Source organism: Miscanthus floridulus, chromosome 2 (genome assembly GCF_019320115.1).
Source record: "Miscanthus floridulus cultivar M001 chromosome 2, ASM1932011v1, whole genome shotgun sequence".
Taxonomy (NCBI): Eukaryota; Viridiplantae; Streptophyta; class Magnoliopsida; order Poales; family Poaceae; genus Miscanthus; species Miscanthus floridulus.
In genome coordinates, this window is record NC_089581.1 from 9,739,870 (window position 1) to 9,764,078 (window position 24,209).

General features: G+C 45.9%; 1 protein-coding gene across 1 annotated transcript; it reads right to left on the reverse strand.

The window, feature by feature from the left end:
- Window positions 1–2,084: 2,084 nt before the first annotated feature.
- Window positions 2,085–3,264, reverse strand: LOC136537877 (RING-H2 finger protein ATL70-like). Its single transcript, XM_066529850.1, has one exon. The coding sequence runs from the start codon at window positions 3,000–3,002 to the stop codon at window positions 2,415–2,417; it is 588 nt and encodes a 195-aa protein (XP_066385947.1). The 5' UTR covers window positions 3,003–3,264; the 3' UTR covers window positions 2,085–2,414.
- Window positions 3,265–24,209: the final 20,945 nt, after the last annotated feature.

A 24,209-nucleotide genomic window follows, 5' to 3' on the forward strand; every position in this document is an offset into this window, starting at 1 on the left:
GTTGCAGAATATATATATATATATATATATATATATATATATATATATATATATATATATATATATATATATATATATATATATATATATATATATACAAAATCTTTGCAAATCTGTTTTTCAAATTTGTACCTTTGATTCTGCACAGTGTGTCAGTACCTCATTACTTCATTAGATGGGAGAACAAGATTGCAGGTTGCAATATATGTTGCCAGTGGATTGATAACTGTACCATGGTACTCTTAGAATACTGAAGAGCATAAAGTCGCTATTTAAACACTGCTCTCTCCATTCAAAAAAAAAGAGAGTATAATTCTCGTTCTTGAGGAGTGAAGCAATTTAGGTTTGACTATATTTATATAAAAAAACTAACCAAACAAATATCATTAGATTAATTACATAATATATTTTCATAGGAAGCATTTGGAGGCATAATGTTGATACTATTTTATATGAACATAGTCAAATTTAAGAAAGGCTTATCTAAACCTAGAATTGCATACTTTTTAGGATGGAAGAGTACCTATTACTAATTTGGGTTTTGTATATACATTGTACTGATTGGATTTCAGACACTCCCACAAATTTGTTACGGGACTCGTTACATGACTTATTCAGAGTTTCATGTGTCTATCGCAGGGAATAACATGCATCAGAGGTATACTGGTGAAGCTTATGTCAGAATTACACTGGTAAAGCACGACGAATCAACTGATTACATGTCCTTTTCAGTTGCCAATTGCCACATTGATATCTAAAAAAACGTTATTAAATGCCAACCTTATAGGTTAGTTTGCTCTTTACTGCTGTAAGGTACTAGTGAATCCAATGCCCTGTCTTTTAGAAATGTCCCATGTACTGCAGATCATCAAGAGAGATTCAAAATAGATATAAAGTCTTTTGATCGTAGCAAGATCGTGTACAACATTTTGAAATGAATAAATCTCTCAGAACTAACCATTTTGACCTAAGAACCTCAAAGCTACGACTACTTTCACCAGGGACCTGACTTTCACATGTATCATAGAACTACAGCTATTTTGACTTCTGGTACCATGAAACGGCGACTCTTGATACTTGATATACGATGAAAATAAGTGTAGTTTTATGAGAAAGTTGTAGCTATGTGGCTACGTCATCAAAAGAGTTGTAGTTCTGTGACTCATGTCGAAAATAGTTTCAGTTCCTTGAAATTTACTCTTCTGAAAATGCCCCCCCCCCCCCCCAGATTTCTATCCTTCAGGTACTGCATGCCTTCAGGGAGAAATTATGTAAAGTTTCAGCACAACATTTGTCAATAATATTGTTTCCTTACCCAATCTCCGTCTCTTATGAAATCAGTTCGTCTGAATTAGAGAAATGAGTTGGTTTATATGGGTCACTGTTGTTCTATTTAAGATCAAATTAGAAGTTGCATTTCAGGGTACATTGAAGAGCTGTAGGCAAAAATGAACCATTAGCCTTTGTCTTGTACAGCATGCATCATTGTTCCTTTATTCGCATTCGACTTCAAAGCACGAACGATGAAATTTCCGTAGGAGTTGACCCAGCAATCCTGGGATAAAAGGGGGCTGCATGTAGTACATCGTTATATGTCAAGAGCATCTTCTAGGACCATTATATTCATTAAGGGCAGTTTTTATGGGATATTAATGATAATTTCTATCTCTGTTAATTACGCTGCCAACTAAGCAAAACGCTAACGAGGAAAGAGAATGAAATACTCGTGAAACGAGGCGTGAAGAAACCGCAACTTTGCCGTTGGGAAGAAACTACCGACGTCTAGCCGGAGGGGCCCGCGATGGGACTGCAGGCGCGCTCGCCGTTGCCCAGGTCGCGCAGCCGCGCCGTCGCCGTGCCTCCGCCCAGGCCTCGCTCGTCGCCCGCCCCGGCCGCGCCTCCGCCCAGGGCGCGCCGCCGCGCTGGCCGCGCTCGCCCGGCCGCGCTGGCTGCGCTCGCGTGCCGGCAGCTCTCGCTTGTGCTGACCTCTTGCATGCGCTTGCACGCGCCGCCGCGCTCGCATGCATGCATGCGGGACCTGGGAGCAAGTTCCATGCTGGTGGTTGCGAAACAGAAATTGCGGTTCCATATAATTTGAAAGATTCCTCAAATATTTGTCATCCTTATACAATCCTAATTGAAGCTATGCTTTTTTCATCAAGGAGAAAAGAAAAATACGCTGAACCCAAATTTACAATTACACCCAAGAAAAGACTATTCCAATTCCTAATATCCTGAACATTTTCGCCCATTCCATTTCTTTTTCCAGATATCATGTGCCCCAATCTGGCAATTCCACCACATCACATTCTGCTGGTAGTGGTATAGCAGTATCTATGAACTATGGGCAAGAAAGCAAAAAAAAAAAAAAGAAGAAGAAGAAGAAAAGAAAAGAACCCGGACCGTGCCTGTTGTCACGACGACATCCTGGCCATTGCCAGCGGCGTGACCTCGGCGAGTGGCGTCGGCATGGGGCTGGGCACCGGCGACGTCCGGCACACGGGGCACGTCGGGTGGTGGCGGAGCCACGGGTCGACGCACTCTCGGTGGAACAGGTGGCCGCACTCGGGTAGCTTCCGGAGCACCTCGCCGTCGCCGTAGTTGTCGAGGCAGATGGAGCAGCACGTGCACGTGGTGCCCTTCTTGGCGGCGGCCTTGGCTTCCTTCCTGGCCTCGCCGTACACCACCTCCGGGTACCCTTTGAGCGTGGCCTCGTCGATGCCGAGCTCGACGTCGTCGTGCGCGCCTTCGCCGCCGCCGGCTCCGTCCCGGCCACCGCCGTGGCGCCGCCGGGACGACGGAGCAGCCTCCCCCGCCGCCGCGTCGACGGGCGCTCGGGTGCAGAAGTAGGAAGCGAGCGTGATGGTGGTGATGAGCAGCAGGATGCCGACGGAGACGCCGACGCCGTAGCCGAAGCCGCCGATGCGGTCGGTGCTAAACATGCCGCCGGAGCTGACGTCCGACGGTGTCAGCCCCACGGGCGGCGTCCCGCCGGAGCTCATCGCGGCGTGCCGAGCTGGCTGGCTGGCTACCTCGATCGCTCTCGGTTTCTTGGCCGGCCGGCGAGCTAGGCGGAGAGCTGAGCCAAGTGGCCACGCACGACACGACTAGCTCGAGGTGAGGCGTCGGCGTTGGTGTTGGTGCAGACAGCGATCCGTGCCCCTGCTTTGGATCGTTTGGTGCGGTTTTGTTTGGGTTTGAAGGGAGGAGGAGCTGCTCGGATCCGGAGTAGGGGAGGTTGCGAGTGCGACGTCAACGCTGTGCATGCCGCGGCGCTAGCGCGGAACAGGAGAAGGGCAAGCGAGCAGGAGAGGGAGTAGTATATAGATGGAGAAGAAAGGGGGCAATGATCTCGAGGTCAATGCGTCGGTTTGCTGTTTTTTTTTTTCACATCTATTACACAACCACGTGTTTTATGTACTCCCTCCGGTTCTCTAAAACAAGTTGATTTAAGGTTATCTTAAGTCAAATATTTTAAACTTTGACTACAAATAACTTCTTTTGGGTTGAGTTTGAAAATATAAAAGTAATGTAAGTAGTTTCATCTCGAAATATAGTTTCATAAAAGTATATATTGACTATATTTTATAAATATTTTATAGCAAAAAGTTACAGTCAAAGTCATTTTTTAAAGACCGTGTCGATGTCCAAAACGACTTGTTTTAGAGAACCGGAGGGAGTAGTTTCAACACATAATTTTTTTTTTCACCATAGGATTAAGATCCAACAGTCTCCACCCTTCTTCGATCTTTAGCCCCTACAGATCACAGATCACATTTTTTTTCTATAGAAGGACAAATCACAGATCCGCCGCCGCCACCGCCACTGCCATGGCCAGCACGGGCGCCGGTGGTCATCGTTGAGAAAGAGAGAGGGAGAGAGATAAAAAAATCCATGTGTTTTTTTTTTGCTAAAACACATATGTGTTGTATAGCATTTCTGTTTTTTTATAGGCATGTTTCCTGCTGGTTTTGCTCGCGTATTTTGGCCCCGTTCGTTTCGCTGAAAAAACAAGCCGAAATACTGTTCCGGTTGATTTGTTGTGAGAGAAAAATACTATTCTAGCTGAAAAAGACAGATTACAAGAGAAACCTTTGTTTGAAAAATCAGGTTGTCTCGTTGGGTTGTGTTGCTGCGCAACTTGCTGATTTTGTCAAAGGTGATCAGTACAATGGGATCATGTGTGCAGGTTGACTTTCTTTGGTTATTATTGATTTGAAATTGTGAATTGTGCAAAGCATGCATGTGATTTGGGCCCGTTCACTTGTTAGTTTTAGTCATAGCTTATCAGTCAGCCAACAGTATTTTTTCTCTCACAACAAATCAGTACCAGCCGGGCTTATCAGCTCAAAAACCAACCAGCGAACAGACTCATGATACAGTGTTTTTCTCTTCCAATAAATCAACCGTACAAATCAGCACAAACGGCTCATAAACCAGCCGAACAGAGCCTTGGGTTTACAACTTTACATACTACAGTAGTGAGTTCACATAGCGGTCAATGCGATCATGTGTGCAAGCTCTATCTTTCTTTATTTTTTTTTAAATGTGAATTGTGCAAGGCTAATTGAGTTTACAAACAGTACGTAGTCAGTAGCTCGTATCGCGCCAAGATACAGCAGCACGGTACTTGACGGTCAGGAGTGCACCAGCGACGAATCTAGAATTTTAGCTTATGGTATGTCATAAAAAATCATATTAAATTCGATAAATTCATATTAGCAATTCGATAATAACTATAAAATTAATAACATGATTCGATATATATATACTAAGTAACACGGTGAGGCTTAAATTCATAGATTAAATTGAAACCATCCACTAAATTGCCCTGTGACTTCCCGCTTCCGTGATGGATGGCGTGATCCGTGTCCAGGTGATTTTTTTTTCTTTTTTATACGAATACACGTATAATATGTATATTATATCGGTTGCTCGCCACACAGACAGAGTATGCCGGCATACCTTGTGGCTAACAGTTTAAACTTTAACTAAAATTGTATAAAAAATACTAATATTTATGATATAAAATAAATATTATTAGATTAACTATGAAACAAATTTTTATAGTAAATTTACTTAAAGACATAAATACCAATACTATTTACTATATATTTGATCAAACTTGAATTAGTTTAATTGGCACGAATTCCATAGTTGCATTGTTTTGTGGATGAAGGGAGTACATCCCGATGCAAATATGGTGCTTGATGGCCAGGTGCCACAATTAATTTCAGGTACGAGGATATAGTAATGCATGCATGAGCAAAGGTAAAGTATAGTCTGAGAAAAGCATGACCTGGAAACCTTTGCAGACGCGAATGCTTGATCCTGTGTACTTGCGATGGAACCCGTTCACTCGGATTTAAGCCATTGGCTTCACACAGATGTTCGTATTTATCTAAATTCATTTGTGGTATAGGTAACGTGACAACGAGATATTTGTAGTGACTGGATCTCAAGATCTATCGGCTTAGTTTCTCACAAATTTTCATTAGGATAAGGTGAGTTTATATGGGTTTGTATCGTTCGTGACCTAGCCCGCGTAGCCTGTCTAGATAAGTCGAGCCAGGCCTAGACGTTGGAAATCGATGGCCTAAGTGAGCTGACCGGCCTAATATATTTCTTAATACTTCATCCAAACAAGCCCTATATATATAGATAGGTGAGTATTTTTTTTTGAAAGTACAGTAAGAGATTTGCCGTAGTTTTTATTAGACGAGAAAAAAGAGAAAATAAAGTACAAAGAAACAACAAGCCACGAGCCTCAGCCAGGGTCGAAAGAAATGCCAAAACACAACAAGACCCTAACAACTCTTAGAAGAAAGAAAAAAAAAGACAACAAAGCATCATCTGTTTGTTTGGTCGTAAACGATCGTGGATTATTTACTATTGGCTAGTTTAGTGTGAGAGAAAAATGGGCGTACTCGAGCGGGAATGGAATGCACTCGAGCGGGAATGGAATGCATCGCCAAATTGTACTGGGAGATGTCATCATTGCATAGAGAAACCACTTTCACTGGGCGTTTGGACTTTTGTTGGAAAATTCTTCTATTACTTTCTTTCCAAATGTGCCACCAGATGTAGATTATGATCCCGTCAAAAAAACTCTTTTGCGTCCGTTCAAAGGTAGCTCTGCATCTTCTCCAATAGGTATGGATGGATCCGTTTTGGTGTATGTTACGGATTTGGGGAATGCCACACCAATTCAGTAATATTGCCCAAACCTCCTTTGTGAAGGTACAATCTTTGCATAAGTGCTGTGGAGTTTCCGGCAGCAGTCCACGAAGCGTACAAATTGGATAAGTGGCGGAGCCACAGGGTCTGTCCGGCAAGCAAGCAATAGAATATACGTATTATACATGTATATATTCATATAAAAAAAAGAAAGAAATCACTTTTTTTTTAGAAACAGGAAAAAAATAACCTGGATCGCCGATCACGCCATCCATCACAGAAGCGGAAAGTCACAAGGCCCACGAAGCGGCCCATGCGGCAAGGCTGTCCTCAGACCTCAGTATGTACACGCGTTTCGGCTTTTCGTATTCTAATCTCTGTGCGTCGATGGTAGCTGTGGAGTTTGAAACACGCCGCCGCGGCGCCGCCCTGAGGCTGCCGCCCAAGGTGGACCCGGCGGAGGCACTGAGGCGTGAGAGCCACGCCCTGGTGCTGGTGGCCTGTGGCCTGTGGCCTCTGCCTCCCTGCCCTCCGATCAATCATTTGCACGGCCGCAACCGTCACCTAGGCTCGCCGCTATTTCTCTTTCGTAAAATTTAATCTTCTACTTTTTTGTCTTTTTATAGAAAATTATTGTCTACTTTTGTAGCTATTTGTTAACATCACAACTAACAAATTATTTAATTATTTAACATTGTGTTTTAATATTTATGCAGTTATGAAGAAAAACTCGGATATTGCATTTTTTTAAGTTGACGAAGATGATATAATCAAGACATTTATGTCTTTTCGAAAGCGTCGAATAAAATAGTTAGAAAAATAGCATTGTAAGTCTCCAGTACTCTTTTATGTCTATATTTCGGTCATCGGTATAACTTTTGAACTATTTATATTGTATTTAGTCGATGGCTTCAACTTAATCCAGGAATTTAAGCCTTATTACGTTACTTAGTATATATATACTGAAACACATTGTCAATTTTACAATTATTATCGAATTGCTAAAATGAATTTACTGAATTAGATATGAAAAAAATTTAGACGACATACCCTAAGCTAAAATCCTAGATTCGCCACTGATAGGATTGTTTGGCCATCCCCTTTTAATCAAGTTGTTTGCTGTTGAGATCTTGCGGTGTAACAGTGTCCAAGCAAAAAATCTACATTTTTGCTCTGTCCGTGCTCTCCATATCGGTGTTAGCCGTAGTTTGCTGTCGATTCCTGTAAATTGCACCTTGTAAGTGCTACTTGTAGTGTATTCCCCATCCACTGTCGAGCGCCACCTTGTTTCATCTTCAACATCGCTGTTCAACTGGATCTGATGTATGGCTTCCCAGAGGTCTACATGTTAGTTGATCTCCACCAATATGGGCCCTTGGATCTGCGTCTTGATCGGAGGCGCCTAACCCTAATATGGTTGGTGGGCCCCTGTCGCACAGTGCCATAAATAGGAGGTGAGGGCCGGGGCGCTCGAGTCACGAGGTTCGCCTGAGCCGCCTAGCACCCCACATACAGTACTAAATCCTAATCGATCACAGAGGGGGCACTGCCAGCGACGGGAAGCGCAGCCACTGCCTCTGCATCACTCCGGAGGACTGCTATGATTCCGGGCTGCCCTGCGACCTCTATACCGACCCCGGACGGCACCGCTACTGCACCGCCATCGGGTTATCGCCAAGCACAGCGATGACGAGCCCATCTTCCTCCAAGGCGGCCGATGGTTTGCACCCCTTTCACCCCCCTTTCTCTCGTTCTATCTACTGTTACTGCACTAGTAGGTGTTCTAGGACTCACGGTTTTATTCAAAAGCAAGTAGACACATTAGATTTATGCCTAGAGATCCTATTCTAGTTATAACAATGGTATCAGAGCAAATGGTGCAAGAAGCATGGACACTACCAGAGGGATTGTTCAGACTTCCTGAAGAGCCTGCTGAAGAGAGGTGAGGATTTCATTACATTCATAGATAAATCCCTGTATTTAAATTATGCAAAATCTACTTGGTGGATTGATTTAGGTGCAACTGTTCATGTTGCAAATTTATTATAGGGATTCCGTACGTGGAGGACCCAGCAAAGAGGAGAAAGAAAAATTAAAGTAGCAAATGGAGTTGAAGCTCAAGTTGAAGCCATTAGAGATCTTTCTCTAAAATTAGTTGATGGTTTTCTACTTAAGCTTTCAGATGTTCTATTTGTACCCTCTTTGTGAAGAAACTTAATAAATGTGTCACGTTTAGATGACGATGGGTATGATTGTCATTTTGGTAATGGTAAATGTCAGATTGTTTATAATAATAAATATGTTGGTCTTGCCTTCCGACAAGACAAGCTTTATTTATTATCTGTTGGGTTCATAACCCTGGGGTCCCTCGGGGACCGGCTTCCACGCCAAGGCTCAGCCTAAGCAGACATCACATAGCTCCTGGGCTGGCCCAAGGGTCTAGAACAATAGGCCGAAAGGGCGGTCCAGTCACCGACTGGAAGGTCTGGCCGAAGTGGAACAACACCCGCTCGTCAATTACTTCGGCCCACCTCTTCGACCAGAGCACTCGCTTCGGACTCCAGCCGCCTCCGGACGGCCTCTCCGATCAGAAGGCCTGGCCCAAAACGCTACTTCCAACTCTGACCCCGCGTCTCCGATCGGGGTTCGCGGAAACCCTGCTCACCGCTCTTCTCCGACTGGCGCGACCAGGGCCGACTGGGGCCATCCGACCGGGGACGACCGCTCAGAAGGAACCAGGGGACGAGCGGAGAAAGCAAGCTAGGGCGTACAAGTCAAACCACGATACTAGGGACCATACCCTATACACCTACAGGAACAGTACTCTGCAACCGCCCTAACACAAACCATATTGTAGGCGCCGATATTTTCCTCTATAGTGTTGTAGGCGCCGTTAAAACTCCCATACGGTAAGGCCCCCCACATGCCTCTAGGCATCGATAGTGTTGTGGGCGCCGGGATTTATCGTACCAAGCGAACGTAGAGAAACTCCTCACATGCCTTTAGGCATCAACAATATTTGCAGGTACCGACATCTGCCATTTTGGAAGAAGGCAACGCAACCTCCCATGTGCATCTGACATTCTACAGCGACAACCAACAGTATTGTAGACGCCTACCATTATTTTGTACCCACCGGCATGGGCAACAGAGTCCAGTAGCATATGTACCCTCACCCTCTCACTTGTAAAGCCGTCCCTTTTATCTATAAAAGGGGATGCGCTCCCTCCAACAAAGGAGAGCCTTTTTAGTCCTTTTTAGTTAAACAACATCGATCAAGTTCACTAGCTTACAACCATAGAACCGTCGGGTTTGAACCCTAAGCACACGCTTGAACACTTAGCTCATAGCGGAGCTCCTATCGCTCTCGACCCTTCCGACCGGAGCCGACCGGACCTTTCGTACACCCCATCTTTCTCCTTCTCGTTTGTAACCCCACTGTAGACTTCGAGCACCTAGGCTCAGGAATAAAGTCACCTACCGACTCAAACTGGACGTAGGGTATGTTGCCTGAACCAATATAAACCATGTGTCATTAAGTGCTAGGCCACCTCCGATCACAACGTACGGTAAAACTACAAATATTCACTAGTTGGTCATATTCTGCACCAACAGTTGGCGCCGTCCGTGGGAAAGACGCGATACGTTCAACACTTTTTGGTCATCGGATGATCCATTTTTCTGCCACCCTCACCATGACGGGCTTGGGCGATACGATTCGCTTTGGCTCACTGGAGTTTCCCACACTCTCACCAGCCAGGATGCGGGTTCCACCCGTCTTCGAGCCATCCTAGGCCTTCCTCTTCAGAAGCCCGGACTTCGTCGCCGATCGGCTCGGCATACTACACCTCCGCGGGGAGGCTCATGATCCGGCACCCGTCGAAGGGGCGCCCTCCATCGACTCCAGGACGCACGACTTCAACGACGCGGCATCTGCGCTTCTTTTCGAGCAAACTCTGCTCAAACCCCACTATGAGTAATGTACACACTGTTATTTACCTACTATTCTCTATCTTCCGCCAATTACCCAGCGGAACTCCATTGTCCCCAACGCGACCACCGTACAACCGGTTCCCCTATGGCCTCGCATCTTCCACGGACGCATACGCCCGGGGGCTCCAAAGGATGCTAGCGCCGCCCCCTCTCGCATCCAAATTTGTGGGAATGGCGAGCTATGCTCCCACCTATTTCCTCGACCTCATGGATGACGATGGTGAGAGTGACGGCTCCAGCATCAATGACATGGCGCCTAGCCACCGTTCGTCCTGGGAGTGCACCATGGCGAACGCTCCAGGACACCCATCGGCGAAAGCGGAGTCCTCACGGACTCACACCTCACCAAACTCTCGTGCGGAGACCCCCCAAGCTCACATGGGTGCACGGGGAGGAACTACGACAACAGTGGTTGCATCAGCCACCGACTGCGCCAGCGCGCTCGGCGCACCACGTTGTGCCCCATACACGTAGACCGGCGAGCGGCGCTCGCGGTCACGCCCATTGGGTCCAGCACAACACCATGGACAGGGGGAACGATCCCCTGTAGTTCGCTCGGGCTAATCAGAACATTGCCACCACGGTAATGCTTCTACGCGTCCTGTCCGAGCCGAACGACCCTCTTGAACAGGCGATCCATCGGAACCTCCGAGCACTAGTGGAGACCGCCGCCGTTCAACAAGCGGAGTGTTCCGTATCGCGATGCCGACTCGTGGCCTCACCCCCCGTCAGGGGAACGGGGGCGCAACAGATGGGTCGCTCCACCCGATCGCCGCTACAATCACCGAGCGCAGCACAGGAGACCACATTGGCACCTCGTCTTGACTTGATGACCGCTCCAAACTGTCTGTCTCTCTACACGCGCCTCGGACCGAACTGAGACACATGTAGCAGCGACCGGAGTCTCAGCCCTGACAGCCTGGGACCGTGGACCTTTGTCCACAACCTCCAACAAATGCCGCTCCCACCGCTCTCTAATGGAGGCCGAGGCAAAGGCAAGGCCAAACACCAGGATTAGGATGAGGGCCCCTCCATGCAGAGGGGGAAAAAGAATAGAAAGAATCACCGCCGACCGGCCAACTTCGTGTTGGTCGCCACGGCTGATCATACGGGCACACAGCCCTAGCAGGACCCTTCGAGCCACTTTCACAAGCTCATGGAGAGCACGTGCACCAACCACGACTACCCCGTAAAACACCTCTATAAGGACTGCCAGCTCCTCAAGCACCTTCTACGGCAGGCTGTCAAGCCAAAGGAAGAAAAAGGCAAAGAAGCAGCGACCAAGAAAGGGGGCGTAGCGGGTAAGGATTCGGACGACTAAAGGATGAAGTGACCCGACCGGACGCCTACCGACCGAAGGACGATAGCAACGCCCTTCTCTCTGAAGGCTTGGAATAGCTATGTTGCTTTTTCCCCTAAGTTTCAGTCTTACCATTGTTTACTTAGCCTATGCTCCTATGAAAACACCCTGACCCGAACACTTTCTCGGCTCGGGGTGCTCAGGGGCTCCACTAGGGTACACTACTACCTCTCTGTTTTGTTTACTATCATATGGTGAAATTCCTTCCTACCCAACCAAAAGAATAGTTTGTTCCTTTAAATTGCCTTGCGTAGCTTTGCTTTAAAAACATTTCGACTGATCGCACCCCGCCTTTCCCTACGGTTACGAGCAATCGAGCCTCACAGGCCACGCCTCGGGCTCCTAAGGTCGCAGCCTATGGGACAAATGGGCAGGTACGAGAGGGAAAGAATAAAAAACAAAATTATGCTAAGAAAAAAAACTAAGGAACAAAAGGGAAACAAGCTTCCCCGAATGGAATGACTCCATTATACAAAAACGAAACAGACCGTAGTCATTAGGCACACAGGAACGTTTACACGAGGGCTCCCCCACGAACTTAAACTTTTCATGCTCACTAAACTACTTATATTTTACAAGCTATTGGACCGGCCTGGTGGCATCTGCTATCGGTACGACCGACGAGGGCGCAGGCTGCTCACTCCCCGGTGGCACGACATTCGGCTCGGTCGAAACCGGGGGGACGTTCACCTCTAACCCAGGCTCCGCATCGTCTGTAGGCTAGGCAGCATCCTCCCCACGCATGCTTCTGGCCATGTCTTCATGACGGACGTCCAACACCCACTTGGCAGAGACTTGATCTGCCACCGACCTCGCGTGCGGCAGCAACCCCTCCCTGATCGACTAGATGTCCTCCATGCTCAAGCCTTCAACATACCCACTGCAGATGGCAGCGAAGTCTAGGTTCAGATGGTGCGTCGCCACCGAAGTCAGCACCCCCGATGATCCGTAGAGTTGCCCGCTCCTGATAAGGTCCCAAACCGCATCTGGGACCTTCGCCAGCTAGACAGCGGGCGTGCTAGTGCTCGACGCCAACCTAAAGACTTCCGAGATGACTAGCTGGGCAACGTTGTGGATCTGGTCAAGACCCCCTCAAGAGCACGTCGCTCTTCACGGGACTTGGCCAGTTCCTCCACGTTCTGGCCGAAGGTCGCCTTGATCGTCTCCAGGTCCCGCTCTAGCGTCTTCACCTTTCCACCCAGCTCTAAAAGAAGAGCGACAAGCTCAGAAACATGCTGAAGGAAAAACCAACACAACAAAAAACAGAAAAGGTATGTACCGACGTGGAAGTTATCAAGGGTGGAGAGACCCTCTGCCTACTGGGCCACCTGCTCGTGCAGCCGGGCGCTCGCGTCCTCTGTCCCCATCACCCGGCCCCGGAGCACGAGCACCTCCTGGTCCGCCTTCGACCGGGCCTTCCGCTCCACCTCTAGGGCCCTCTGCTCTGCCTCCAGGGCCTTTCGTGCCGACTCTAGGGCGCTCCGCTCGGACACCAAAGTGACCCGCTCTAACTCAAGGGCCGCCAAGGACTCCTGAAGCGTCGCCTCGGTGGTCACTAGGGATGTCTGCAACCCCGCCTCGGTCTACGCCTAGCGGGCCTTTACCGCCTCGAGCCCTTGCTCGACGATAGTCGCTCGCTTGGCTGCACGCTGCCCCTCCACCCGCGCCGCGATCTCCTTAGCAACCCGGTCCTAGGACTCACGACGAGCGGACGCTAGCTGACGCTTAAGCTCCGCCATTCGGGCATGCTCCGTTTGGAGAAAGCAGGACTTGCGGGATGACATCCCCTTCAGACTCTATGAAAAACAAGCATGCTAAGGCAACCAACAAAAGATTCAGAGGTCAAAGACAAGTACAAAAAACTCACCTCCGTGGCAAGCCGCAGGTCGACCTCAACTAACTGCTGAGTGGACTTAACCCCCTCCTAGGTGTCTCCAAGCTTCGTGGACAGGTTGGCGAGTTCGGACACCGTGGCATGCTCTTGCTCCCCAAGGATGTCCTAGAGCTGACACTCCTAGGAATCCTAGAGGGCGAACTACACCTTCATCGGGTCCTTAGGGCAGGGCCACTCCAGGTCACCCTCCGGCAGCCCATCGGAGGTCCTAGCCTCTGACTGGACCACCGCTAGCTCCCAGGACGACACTAGCGGCCCCGCCATATCATCCGTCTCATCATTAGACGAGATGTCCACCACCTCGGTTGTGTGGACCACCGCTGGACGATCTGACTCCATCCCGGCTGTGCTTTCTCCCGGTGCCTTTAGCTCCGACCACGAGGGTGACCCATGTAGCCCTCCGCCCGGCGAGGCAGGGCGCTCGGTCTCCCTCTCCTCTTCCACCGTGCCCAGTGGAGGAAGGGCCGTGAGGGTTACTTTCGACGTGACCTCCGCCGACGGCACCAGAATCACCGCCAATGCCGCTTTCACTGTGGCAGCAACCGCCCCCGGAAGGGAAGGGCTCGCCGCCGCCACCCTGTCCCCCCCTGCCGCTCACCGCGACATGCTGTAGGGTGGGCCTCCAAGGTGGACCAGGGGAGGAACTGAGGCGTGAGAGTCACGCCCTGGTCCTGGTGGCCGGTGGCCTATGGCCTGTGGCCTCTGCTTCGCTGACCTCCGATCGATCACTCGTCTATAGTTTGTAGTTTACATGGCCACAACAGTCACTAAGGCTTGCCGCTATTTCTCTTAGGTAAAATTTAATCTTCTGCTCTTCGTCTTTTTATAGAAAATTATTATCTACTTTCGTAGCTATTTGCTAACATCACAACTAACAAATTATTTAAGTATTTAACATTATGTTTTAATATTTATGCAGTTATGAAGAAAAACTCGGATATTGAATTTTTTTGAAGTTGACGAAGATGATATAATCAAGACATTTATGTCTTTTTGAAAGCGTCGAATAAAATAGTTAGAAAAATAGCATTGTAAGTCTCCGATACTCTTTTATACCTATATTTCGGTCATCGGTATAACTTTTGAACTATTTATATTGTATTTAGTCGATGGCTTCAACTTAATAAAGGAATTTAAGCCTTATTATGTTACTTAGTACATATATACCGAAATACATTATCAATTTTACAATTATTATCGAATTGCTAAAATGGATTTACTGAATTAGATATGAAAAATATTTAGACAGCATACCCTAAGCTAAAATCCTAGATTCGCCACTGATGGGATTGTTTGGCCATCCCCTTTTAATCAAGTTGTTTGATGTTGAGATCTTGCGGTGTAACAGTGTCCAAGCAAAAAATCTACATTTTTGCTCTGTCCGCGCTCTCCATATCGGTGTTAGCCGTAGTTTGCTGTAGGTTCCTGTAAATTGCACCTTGTAAGCGCTACTTGTAGTGTATTCCCCATCCACTGTCGAGCGCCACCTTGTTTCATCTTCAACCTCGTTGTTCAACTGGATCTGATGTATGGCTTCCCAGAGGTCTACATGTTAGTTGATCTCCACCAATATGGGCCCTTGGATCTGTGTACTGATCGTGGGCGCCCAACCCTAATATGGTTGGTGGGCCCCCGTCACACAGCGTTATAAATAGGAGGTGGGGGCCGGGGCGCTCAAGTCACGAGGTTTGCCTGAGCCGCCTAGCACCCCACCTACAGTCCTAAACCCTAACCGATCACAGAGGGGGCGCTGCAAGCGATGGGAAGCGTTGCCACTGCCTCTGCATCACTCTGGAGGACTGCTACAATTCTGGGCTGCCCTGCGACCTCTATACCGACCCCGGACAGCACCGCTACTGCACCGCCACCGGGTTATCGCCAAGCATAGCGATGGCGAGCCTATCTTCCTCCAAGGCGGCCGATGGTTTGCACCCCTTTCACCCCCTCTCTCTCTTTCATTCTATCTACTGTTACTGCACTAGTAGGTGTTCTAGGACTCACGGTTTTGTTCAAAAGCAAGTAGACACGCTAGATTTATGCCTAGAGATCATGTTCTAGTTATAACAATGATATCAGAGCAAATGGTGCAAGAAGCATGGACACTACCAGAGGGATTGTCCAGACTTCCTGAAGAGCCTGCTGAAGAGAGGTGAGGATTTCATTACATTCATAGATGAATCCCTATATTTAAGTTATGCAAAATCTACTTGGTGGATTGATTTAGATGCAACTGTTTATGTTGTAAATTCATTACAGGCATTCCGTATGAGGACCCAGCAAAGAGGAGAAAGAAAAATTAAAGTAGCAAATGGAGTTGAAGCTCAAGTTGAAGCCATTGGAGATCTTTCTCTAGAATTAGTTGATGGTTTTCTACTTAAGCTTTTAGATGTTCTATTTGTAACCTCTTTGCGAAGAAACTTAAGTGTGTTACGTTTAGATGACGATGGATATGATTGACATTTTGGTAATGGCAAATGTTAGATTGTTTATAATAATAAATATGTTGGTCTTGTCTTCCGACAAGACAAGCTTTATTTATTATCACTTTCTGAGAATGTGAATGATGTAAGTACTGAGAATGAGAATGCTTCCTCATCTATGAATGCAACAAATAAGCGGAAGAGAGTACATGATGTATCTTCGAAATTATGGCGCTATCGTTTAGGCTATATTTCGAGGGAGAGAATAGAGCGATTGATTAAGAAATCAATTCTTCCACCCTTAGAATTTTCAGACTTAGAACAATGCATAGATTGCATAAAAGAAAAGTATGTTAAGAAAATAAAGAAAGATGCCAAACGAAGCGTATGAATTTTAGAAATAATTCACACAGACATCTGTGGTCCTTTTCCTGTGAAGAGTGTGGATGGTTATGATTTATTTATAACATTCACAGATGACTACTCACGTTTTAGCTATATTTATCTAATTAAGAAAAGATCGGAAGCATTGGATAAATTTAAGATATTTAAGACTGAAGTAAAAAATCAGCACAACTTAAAGATTAAGGTAGTAAGGTTCACAACACAACTTAAAGATTAAGGTAGTAAGGTCCAACCGTGGGGGAGAGTACTACGGTCGATACACCCCATATGGCCAAGTTCCTGGACCCTTTGCAAGGTTCTTACAGGAAAATGGCATAGTAGCCCAGTATTCTACATCGGGCGAGCCTCAGTAGAATAGAGTAGCTGAAAGAAGTAACCGTACCTTAATGGATATGGTAAGAAGCATGATAAGTTATTATACCTTACCGATAAGTTTATGGATGGAGACGTTAAAAACCGCCATTCATATTCTTAATCGAGTGCCAAGTAAGTCAGTGCCTAAAACACCATATGAGTTGTGGACAGGAAAGAAACCCTCACTAAACTATTTACGTGTATGGGGTTGTCTAGCTGAGGCAAAAGTATTTAACCCAAACATAGGGAAGTTGGACTCCAAGACAGTCAGCTGCCATTTTATTGGCTATTCAGAAAAGTCAAAAGGTTATCGCTTCTATTGTCCTGACAGACAAACGAAGTTTATAGAAACAAGACATGTTGTCTTCTTGGAGGATGATATGATCAGGGGGAGCATGGTAGCGCGTGAAAATAGTTTTGAAGAGAAGCAGGTATACGTGCCCACTCTTATGGTTCAAGAATCATTTTTACGCTACCTGTTGTTGTTGTACCAATAGTGCAAGACACTGTAGTAATAGCACCTGTTGTTAGTTCTCCTATGGCAACAATGAATGAACATGAGGAACCTGTTCTTCAGGATCTCTAAGAACCCATTGTCACACATGAGGGAGAGCAACAACAGCCTCATGTAGAACAAGCGTCGTCTAGCGAGGCCCCTAGAAGGTCTCAAAGAGTCAGGAGATCAGCCATTCCTGATGATTATAAAGTTTATGATTGTGAGGAATTTCAAATAGAGGGTGATCCCACCTCATTTGAAGAAGCCATGAGAAGCGCTCACTCATCTAAGTGGCTTGAAGCCATGGAAGATGAAATGAAATCAATGAAAACCAATGGAGTTTGGAAATTAGAAACAATTCCTAAAGGAGCCAAGACAGTAGGTTGTAAATGAGTCCACAAAACTAAACATAACTCCAAAGGGAATATAGAAAGGTTTAAAGCGCGACTTGTGGCGAAAGGTTTCACGCAAAGAGAAGGTATAGATTACAATGAGACATTTTCTACAGTCTCATGTAAGGATTCTTTTAGAATCATAATGGTGCTTGTAGCACATTATGACTTAGAATTACATCAGATGGATATAAAGACGATGTTCCTAAATAGGGATTTGGAGGAAAACGTTTACATGGCACAACTGAAAGATTTTATTGTGGAAGGAAAAGAACGCATATGATGCCACCTGAAGAAATCTATTTATGGATTAAAGCAAGCTTCAAGACAGTGGTATTTGAAGTTTGATAGTACAATAAGAAAGCTTGGGTTTCAAAAAAATATAGAGGACAATTACATTTATGCAAAGTTCAAGAATGTGAAATACATTTTCCTAGTCTTGTATGTAGATGACATCTTGCTCGCTAGCAGTGATGTTAGTCTACTACTAGAAACAAAGAAGTTCTTGTCCTCAAAGTTTGATATGAAAGATCTCGGTGAAGCTTCGTTCGTCCTAGGAATAGAGATTCACCGAGATAGAGAAAAGGGGGTTTTAGGACTTTCACAAAAGGCATACTTAGAAAAAGTTCTAAAGAAATATAGTATGCAAAATTATAAGTCATCACCTGCTCTCATAGTCAAGGGCGACAGATATGGAGAATTTCAATGTCCCAGGAACCAATATGAGATCAATCAAATGAAAGCGGTTCCATATAGTTCAGCTGTCGGAAGTTTATAGTATGCTCAAGTGTGTACTCGCCCTGATTTAGCATTTGTTACCGGGTTGCTTGGCAGATATCAGAGAAATCTAGGAATAGAACACTGAAAATTAGTAAAGAAAGTTTTGCGTTACCTGCATGGTACGAAGGGTCTCATGCTAACATACAGAAGATCTGAGTCCCTGCACATAGAAGGGTACACAGATTCTGATTATGCAAGAGATGAAAGAAAGTCCACGTCAGGGTATATATTCACTCTCGTAGAAGGAGCTATATCATGGAAAAGCTCAAAGCAAACCGTCACTACATCGTCCACAATGTATGCCGAGTTTGTAGCATGTTATGAGGCCACATGACAGGTGAATTGGCTAAAAAATTCATGCCCGGGTTGAAAGTGGTAGACGACATACATAAACCACTTAAGTTATACTGCGATAATAATCCAGCAGTATGTTATGCTCACAACAATAAGTCAAGTGGTGCTGCCAAACATATTGATATAAAGTATTATGTTGTGAAAGATAAAATCCGGGATCATATAATTAGTCTTGAGCATATAAAAATAAAAAAGATGCTCGCGGATCCGCTTACAAAAGGCTTACCACCCAGCGTGTTTAGAGAACACGTAGCCGGCATGGGTTTAAGGGAAAACCTATGATTCATGAACAATAAGGGCCTAGTTAAGAATCTGTTTCAAAACAGAGTGGTGCATTGTAGCTGTTTAATCTAATGGCAAGAGACCATGACGACGAGGCACGCTCTATGCACTGATCTGTGATAGAAAGGGAATAAGAGAAAGTAAGTAAGTTAAATTTAAGTTATAAGTGAGATCAGAGGGGAGAATGTTAGTTGATCTTCACCAACGGTCTATTGGGCCCTTGGATCTGTACCCTGATCGGAGGCGCCCAACCCTAATATGGTTGGTGGGCCCCCGTCGTACAGCGTCATAAATAGGAGGTGGGGGCCGGAGCGCTCGAGTCACGAGGTTCGCCTGAGCCACCTAGCACCCCACCTACGGTCCTAAACCCTAACCGATCACAGAGAGGGCGCTGCCAGCGACGGGAAGCGCCGCCACCGCCTCTGCATCACGCCGGAGGACTGCTACGACGCCGGGCTGCCCTACGACCTCTACACCGACCCCGGACGACACCGCTACTGCACCGCCACCGGGTTATCGCCAAGCACAGCGATGGCGAGCCCATCTTCCTCCAAGGCAGCCGATGGTTTGCATCCCTTTCACTCCCTCTCTCTCTCGTTCTATCTACTGTTACTGTACTAGTAGATGTTATAGGACTCACGGTTTTGTTCAAAAGCAAGTAGACACGCTAGATTTATGCCTAGAGATCCTGTTCTAGTTATAACACTACATATTCTAAGAGTTCATCACCATTTACAATTGGTAGTAAATGCTCAATCCATTTGTTGCCATCAAGAGCCTTGCTTACACTAATTTTCTTTCGTTTGCACTTGGCAAATAATCTTGGAGCTATGCTTTTGGCTGACCTCCCATTGATCCAGCTTGATGTCCAGAAGACCGCCGAGTGGCCATTGCCCACCGTGACCACAGTGGAAGCATTGAAGAGTTCCATATCAATTTTGTCGCATGGAATGTCAAGTTTGTTCCAGGCTCGGTGCTTCTACTTCCACCTGAACCAAAGCCATCGCAATCTGAGTGTCTTGCAAATCGTTCTAGATCAAGTATTCCAAGGCCCCCTTTTGGTTTTGGAAGACAAGTAGTCGGCCAGTTTAGGAGAGAATGACCACCCTTGACATTTTTCAGGTGCTTCACCTTGCCATAGGAAGCTTCTTCTGATTTTGTCGATTCTCTTTAGTAACCATTTTTGCGCCGGGAAGGATGTGAGATGATAAATAGGTTGAGAGGTGAGGACTGTTTTCACCAATGTCTCTCTTCCTGCCGTCGACAACAATTTCCCCTGCCATCCCGGTAGCCTGGACCCTATTTTGTCGATGAGAGGTTGAAGTTCATCTAGGCGCAATTTCCTTGTATGTAACGGCAGGCCCAAGTATTTTCCTGGGAAATTACTAATCTTTCGCGGGAAGCTTTGTAGGAGGGGTGTAACCTCAGCCGGTTCAATTCTTATTGGAAAGATCTCCGTTTTCGCCATGTTCACTGACAGCCCCGAGCATTCACTAAAAATATGAAGGATTTTTTTTAGGTTGTCCAGTTCAGTGGCATTTGAAGCTGCAAAGACTGTCGCGTCGTCGACATACAACGAGAATCTTAGAGTTGCCGTTTTCGGGAGCACGGACTGAAGGAAGCCTTTTCGTGCAGCTAGCTCAATGATGCGCGGTAGCGGGTCAATTGCTAGGATGAATAGCATTGGATAAAGAGGGTCACCCTGTCTTAGTCCACGACCATGGTTGATCTTCAGCCTGTTCGCTTGCTTATATCTAGCTTATCAGTCAACGAACATTATTTTTCTCTCACACTAAACCAGCCAATAGTACTTTCAGCCATGGCTTATAAGCCAAACAAGTCTAAATAAACAGGACGCTTGTCTCCCGGCTTTCCATTAATTAGCACACGGGAAGAGGATGTCCGAAGGAGGAAAGAAATCCAATCTCTCCATTTTTGGCTGAAGCCCAAGGCATGCAGCACCTCTAGCAGGTAAGGCCAGCTGATAGAATCAAAAGCCTTTGAAATGTCCAGCTTTACAAATAAGGCGGGCTTATTTTTCTTGTGTAAAGTTTGGATAACCCGCTGTGCGTAAATGAAGTTGTCATGTATGCACGGTTTCCTTATAAAAGCATTCTGGGCATTGGAGACAAGCTTATCCAGATGTGGTGCTAGGTGAGTGGCCATAATCTTAGTTATAATTTTTTGCAACGCTATTTATCAAGCTGATCGGTCTCTAGGTGAGTATTTTCATATATGTTTTCAGGAGAAAAAAATGGAAAGAAAAAAAATATTTTACTGTGACATTATACGGGGCCTCTTCTTTTGTGTGATACTTGCGACCTCGTGGGTGGAATGGATCAAGTCGAGAAAAAAAGAACTGGTCCAATATATATATATATATATATATATATATATATATATATATATATATATATATATATAGAACTACTATCCTGTAGCTGGCTACAAAATAACTTATTATGTAGCCACTTTGAGTTACGATAATTACTATGTTAATTTACTAAGTGGTTTATTATAACGTTACGGTAAATATCTCCATGTATAAAATTATGGTAAATAGAGGTGGCTACAGAATAACTTATTTTGTAGCCGGCTACTGAATAGCCTTTCCCTATATATATGTGTGTGTGTGTGTGTGTGTGATTGCTTTGTGAAAGCATAACCTATGGTACCTTACTGCCTTAGAAGGCAAGGTCATCCGACTTGTGCAAGTGCATGCAATCCTCAAAGAGTGACATGTGAAGTGCACTTCAAGTCATCTGAGTTCCGGACTTATTTGTGTGCGTGGCATGCTTGCTTTCCTTTTCTCACTCCTGTCTACTATCGCCGAAAGAAATATTTTTGCGTCCTTTTTTTCTGAGCTTCAGAAGTCGGCCCCCTTGTCATGCCTCACGTCAGAGTTAAATCTTTTCCATGGATTATGTGAGGGTTGTTTAATGTTAGTCGTCTGGAATGACCCTTTCTCCTCAACCTCAAGTTAACCATTATTGTTCACACACTAATATAAACAACTTCTCAGACAGCTAGCTATCATACAAGAGGCCTATACCAAAAATTACACGAAAACTGCAGCCATGCAAGCGACAGGTAAAAAGATGGGAAAAGTTCTTGATCCACAGTTCCACACACAAGGGGATGTCACAAGTTCAAGATCTAGCGAAATACTAGTAGACCCTCTTCACCGCTACCAAACCTTACCTCATCTTGCCAAATGCCAATCGATTCGATTAAAGCTGTTGTTTTTTCGAGGAGGACGCCGCAGCCGATTGGCACTCTGGAACCGAATCTTGGTTGCTGTCCAGAATAATGGATCCTTGCTCTGGCTTCTGACTTCTGAACTTTTCGTTGCAACGTCAGAGAAGGTGGGTTTTGGATTGAAGAACATGTGTTGGTCAGTTACTCAGTCTGGAAGGTCAGCGTACGGCCAGAAAAAAGAAGAAGCACATAAACTAGTTTTGTTTGGACTTTGATTGATGGAACTTTCTGAGTCGAATTGTGTGGGTCAATGCAATTGTATAGTACTCCGTATGCCCTAGTAGTTGAGCAGCCTAGCATAGCAGTTGCAGATAGCACAACCTCCTCCAGCGATGCCCTTCCCCTGATGCTTCTCCCCTCCCTGCATCATCATCATTCATCCTGTACTCGTTCCAGTTGGTCAGTTGGATCAAGCAAAGGTTTTTTTTTTATTCAATCATCAAGAAAATTAGAATTCCTCCAGGGCGTTGTTGAGCAGGTGGTGCCTAGGTCAGGTGACAGCAGGAGATGGCCCTACGAGGCTGCGAGAGCTCGCTCAACGGCCAACTGAGCTGAAGAAGGCATGCACGCGTCGCCGTCACCATCGCTGTCGCTCTCGTCGCCGACTCGCCGTCGCGGGGTTTGAACTCTGAAGTCGCACGCTTGGCCGCCACAGCATCAAGTACCACACGCTTGCATTGACATCACAAACCGGAGAATCTTGGATTCGTAAAGAGAAGAGAGACTGCACGGGATCACAGATTAATGATGTTACAGAGGGGAGTGCTGTTGAAAGTTCATGAATGCGAGCTGAACTGGACGGATTCATATACGAACTTGAGCCGTGCTCGATCATGAATGAGTTCGTCTTCATGACCTCTAGGTCCAGCTCTGAACTTAAATGTTCGACGAATTCTTGGCTCTGGTACGAACAGATCATGATAGAGGAAAATGGAGGCAAACAGGTGGTAGAAGTAGAACGGCGGCGTTTTATGGGCTGCCACCATCCTACGCTGCGCACGTGACGTAACAGCATTTAGCGACCACGAGAGAACACATGCATGTGCCCACAGCAGTACCCGATCGAAGGAAATGAATTGGGCTTCTATGATTTTGTTGCGAAAATTAGAGTTTTTTTTTTCAAACTCACTTATTCTGCTCAAGGTTGCAAAGTGTGACTAATTAATGAACGCATTTATGCTCTAAGAATGTAAAATGCACAAAATAAATGTGAAAAGTAAAGAGCAGGTTACAAATATGTTTTCCTGGCATATTGGAGAGCCGACTCTCTCCATTGGTCCTTATTAAAGCACCCGTACAAGGATGTAGCCTACCTTCATCTGTGCTACGATCAAGCGCTCTCTAGTGGTAATAGATTCTCTACTCTCGATCGGTGGACCTCTAAATGATTACAAGCTTCTTGGGGGTGATGTTAATCACTAAGATTAACAAGTAAAAAGACTCTCGCTCGATCAAATTCTAGCCAAAGAGATATTGGATGCACACTTGCTACTCCCTAGACACTAATGACCCCCTTAGTCTTCAATTAATCCCTTGAAGTCACTCTTGTGCTTCTCTCTTGCCCTCTAACTCTAAATAAGTGTATGAACCATCCTAGGTGGCAAGAAAGAACCTTTGGATCCATAGATGGTATACATATATAGGCCGTTGCAACTAAAAATCAACGCATTGGTTATTCCTATGGTATTTTGAAGCACAGGGTCATCCAGCATTCAAATCCACTATTATGTTATGGAACCGTTCAAGTTGACACCATCGGAGCATCAGGTGTGCTGAGCCCATACAGGCTATACTCCACAGCCAACTGTAGTGTAGGCAGCTAGCGAGAGGTAGGTTAGCTGGTCAGGTGACAGCAGATTGGAAGGTGTTCCGAAGGCATATCCTGGTGCAGCACCGTCCAACTGAACTGATCAAGGCATGCGAGTACGAGCCCCGCACACTTGACATCATAAACCAGACGGATTATGACCTTCAGCCTTCAGGCTGGCTTGCTCATATGGCTCCAAGTTCAACTTTTTAACTTTAATTGCTCAATGAAATACGG

What these genes read in the sequence shown, in the direction of transcription:
- LOC136537877 (XM_066529850.1), bottom strand. Translation starts at nt 3,002, where the DNA reads ATGAGCTCCGGCGGGACGCCGCCCGTGGGGCTGACACCGTCGGACGTC.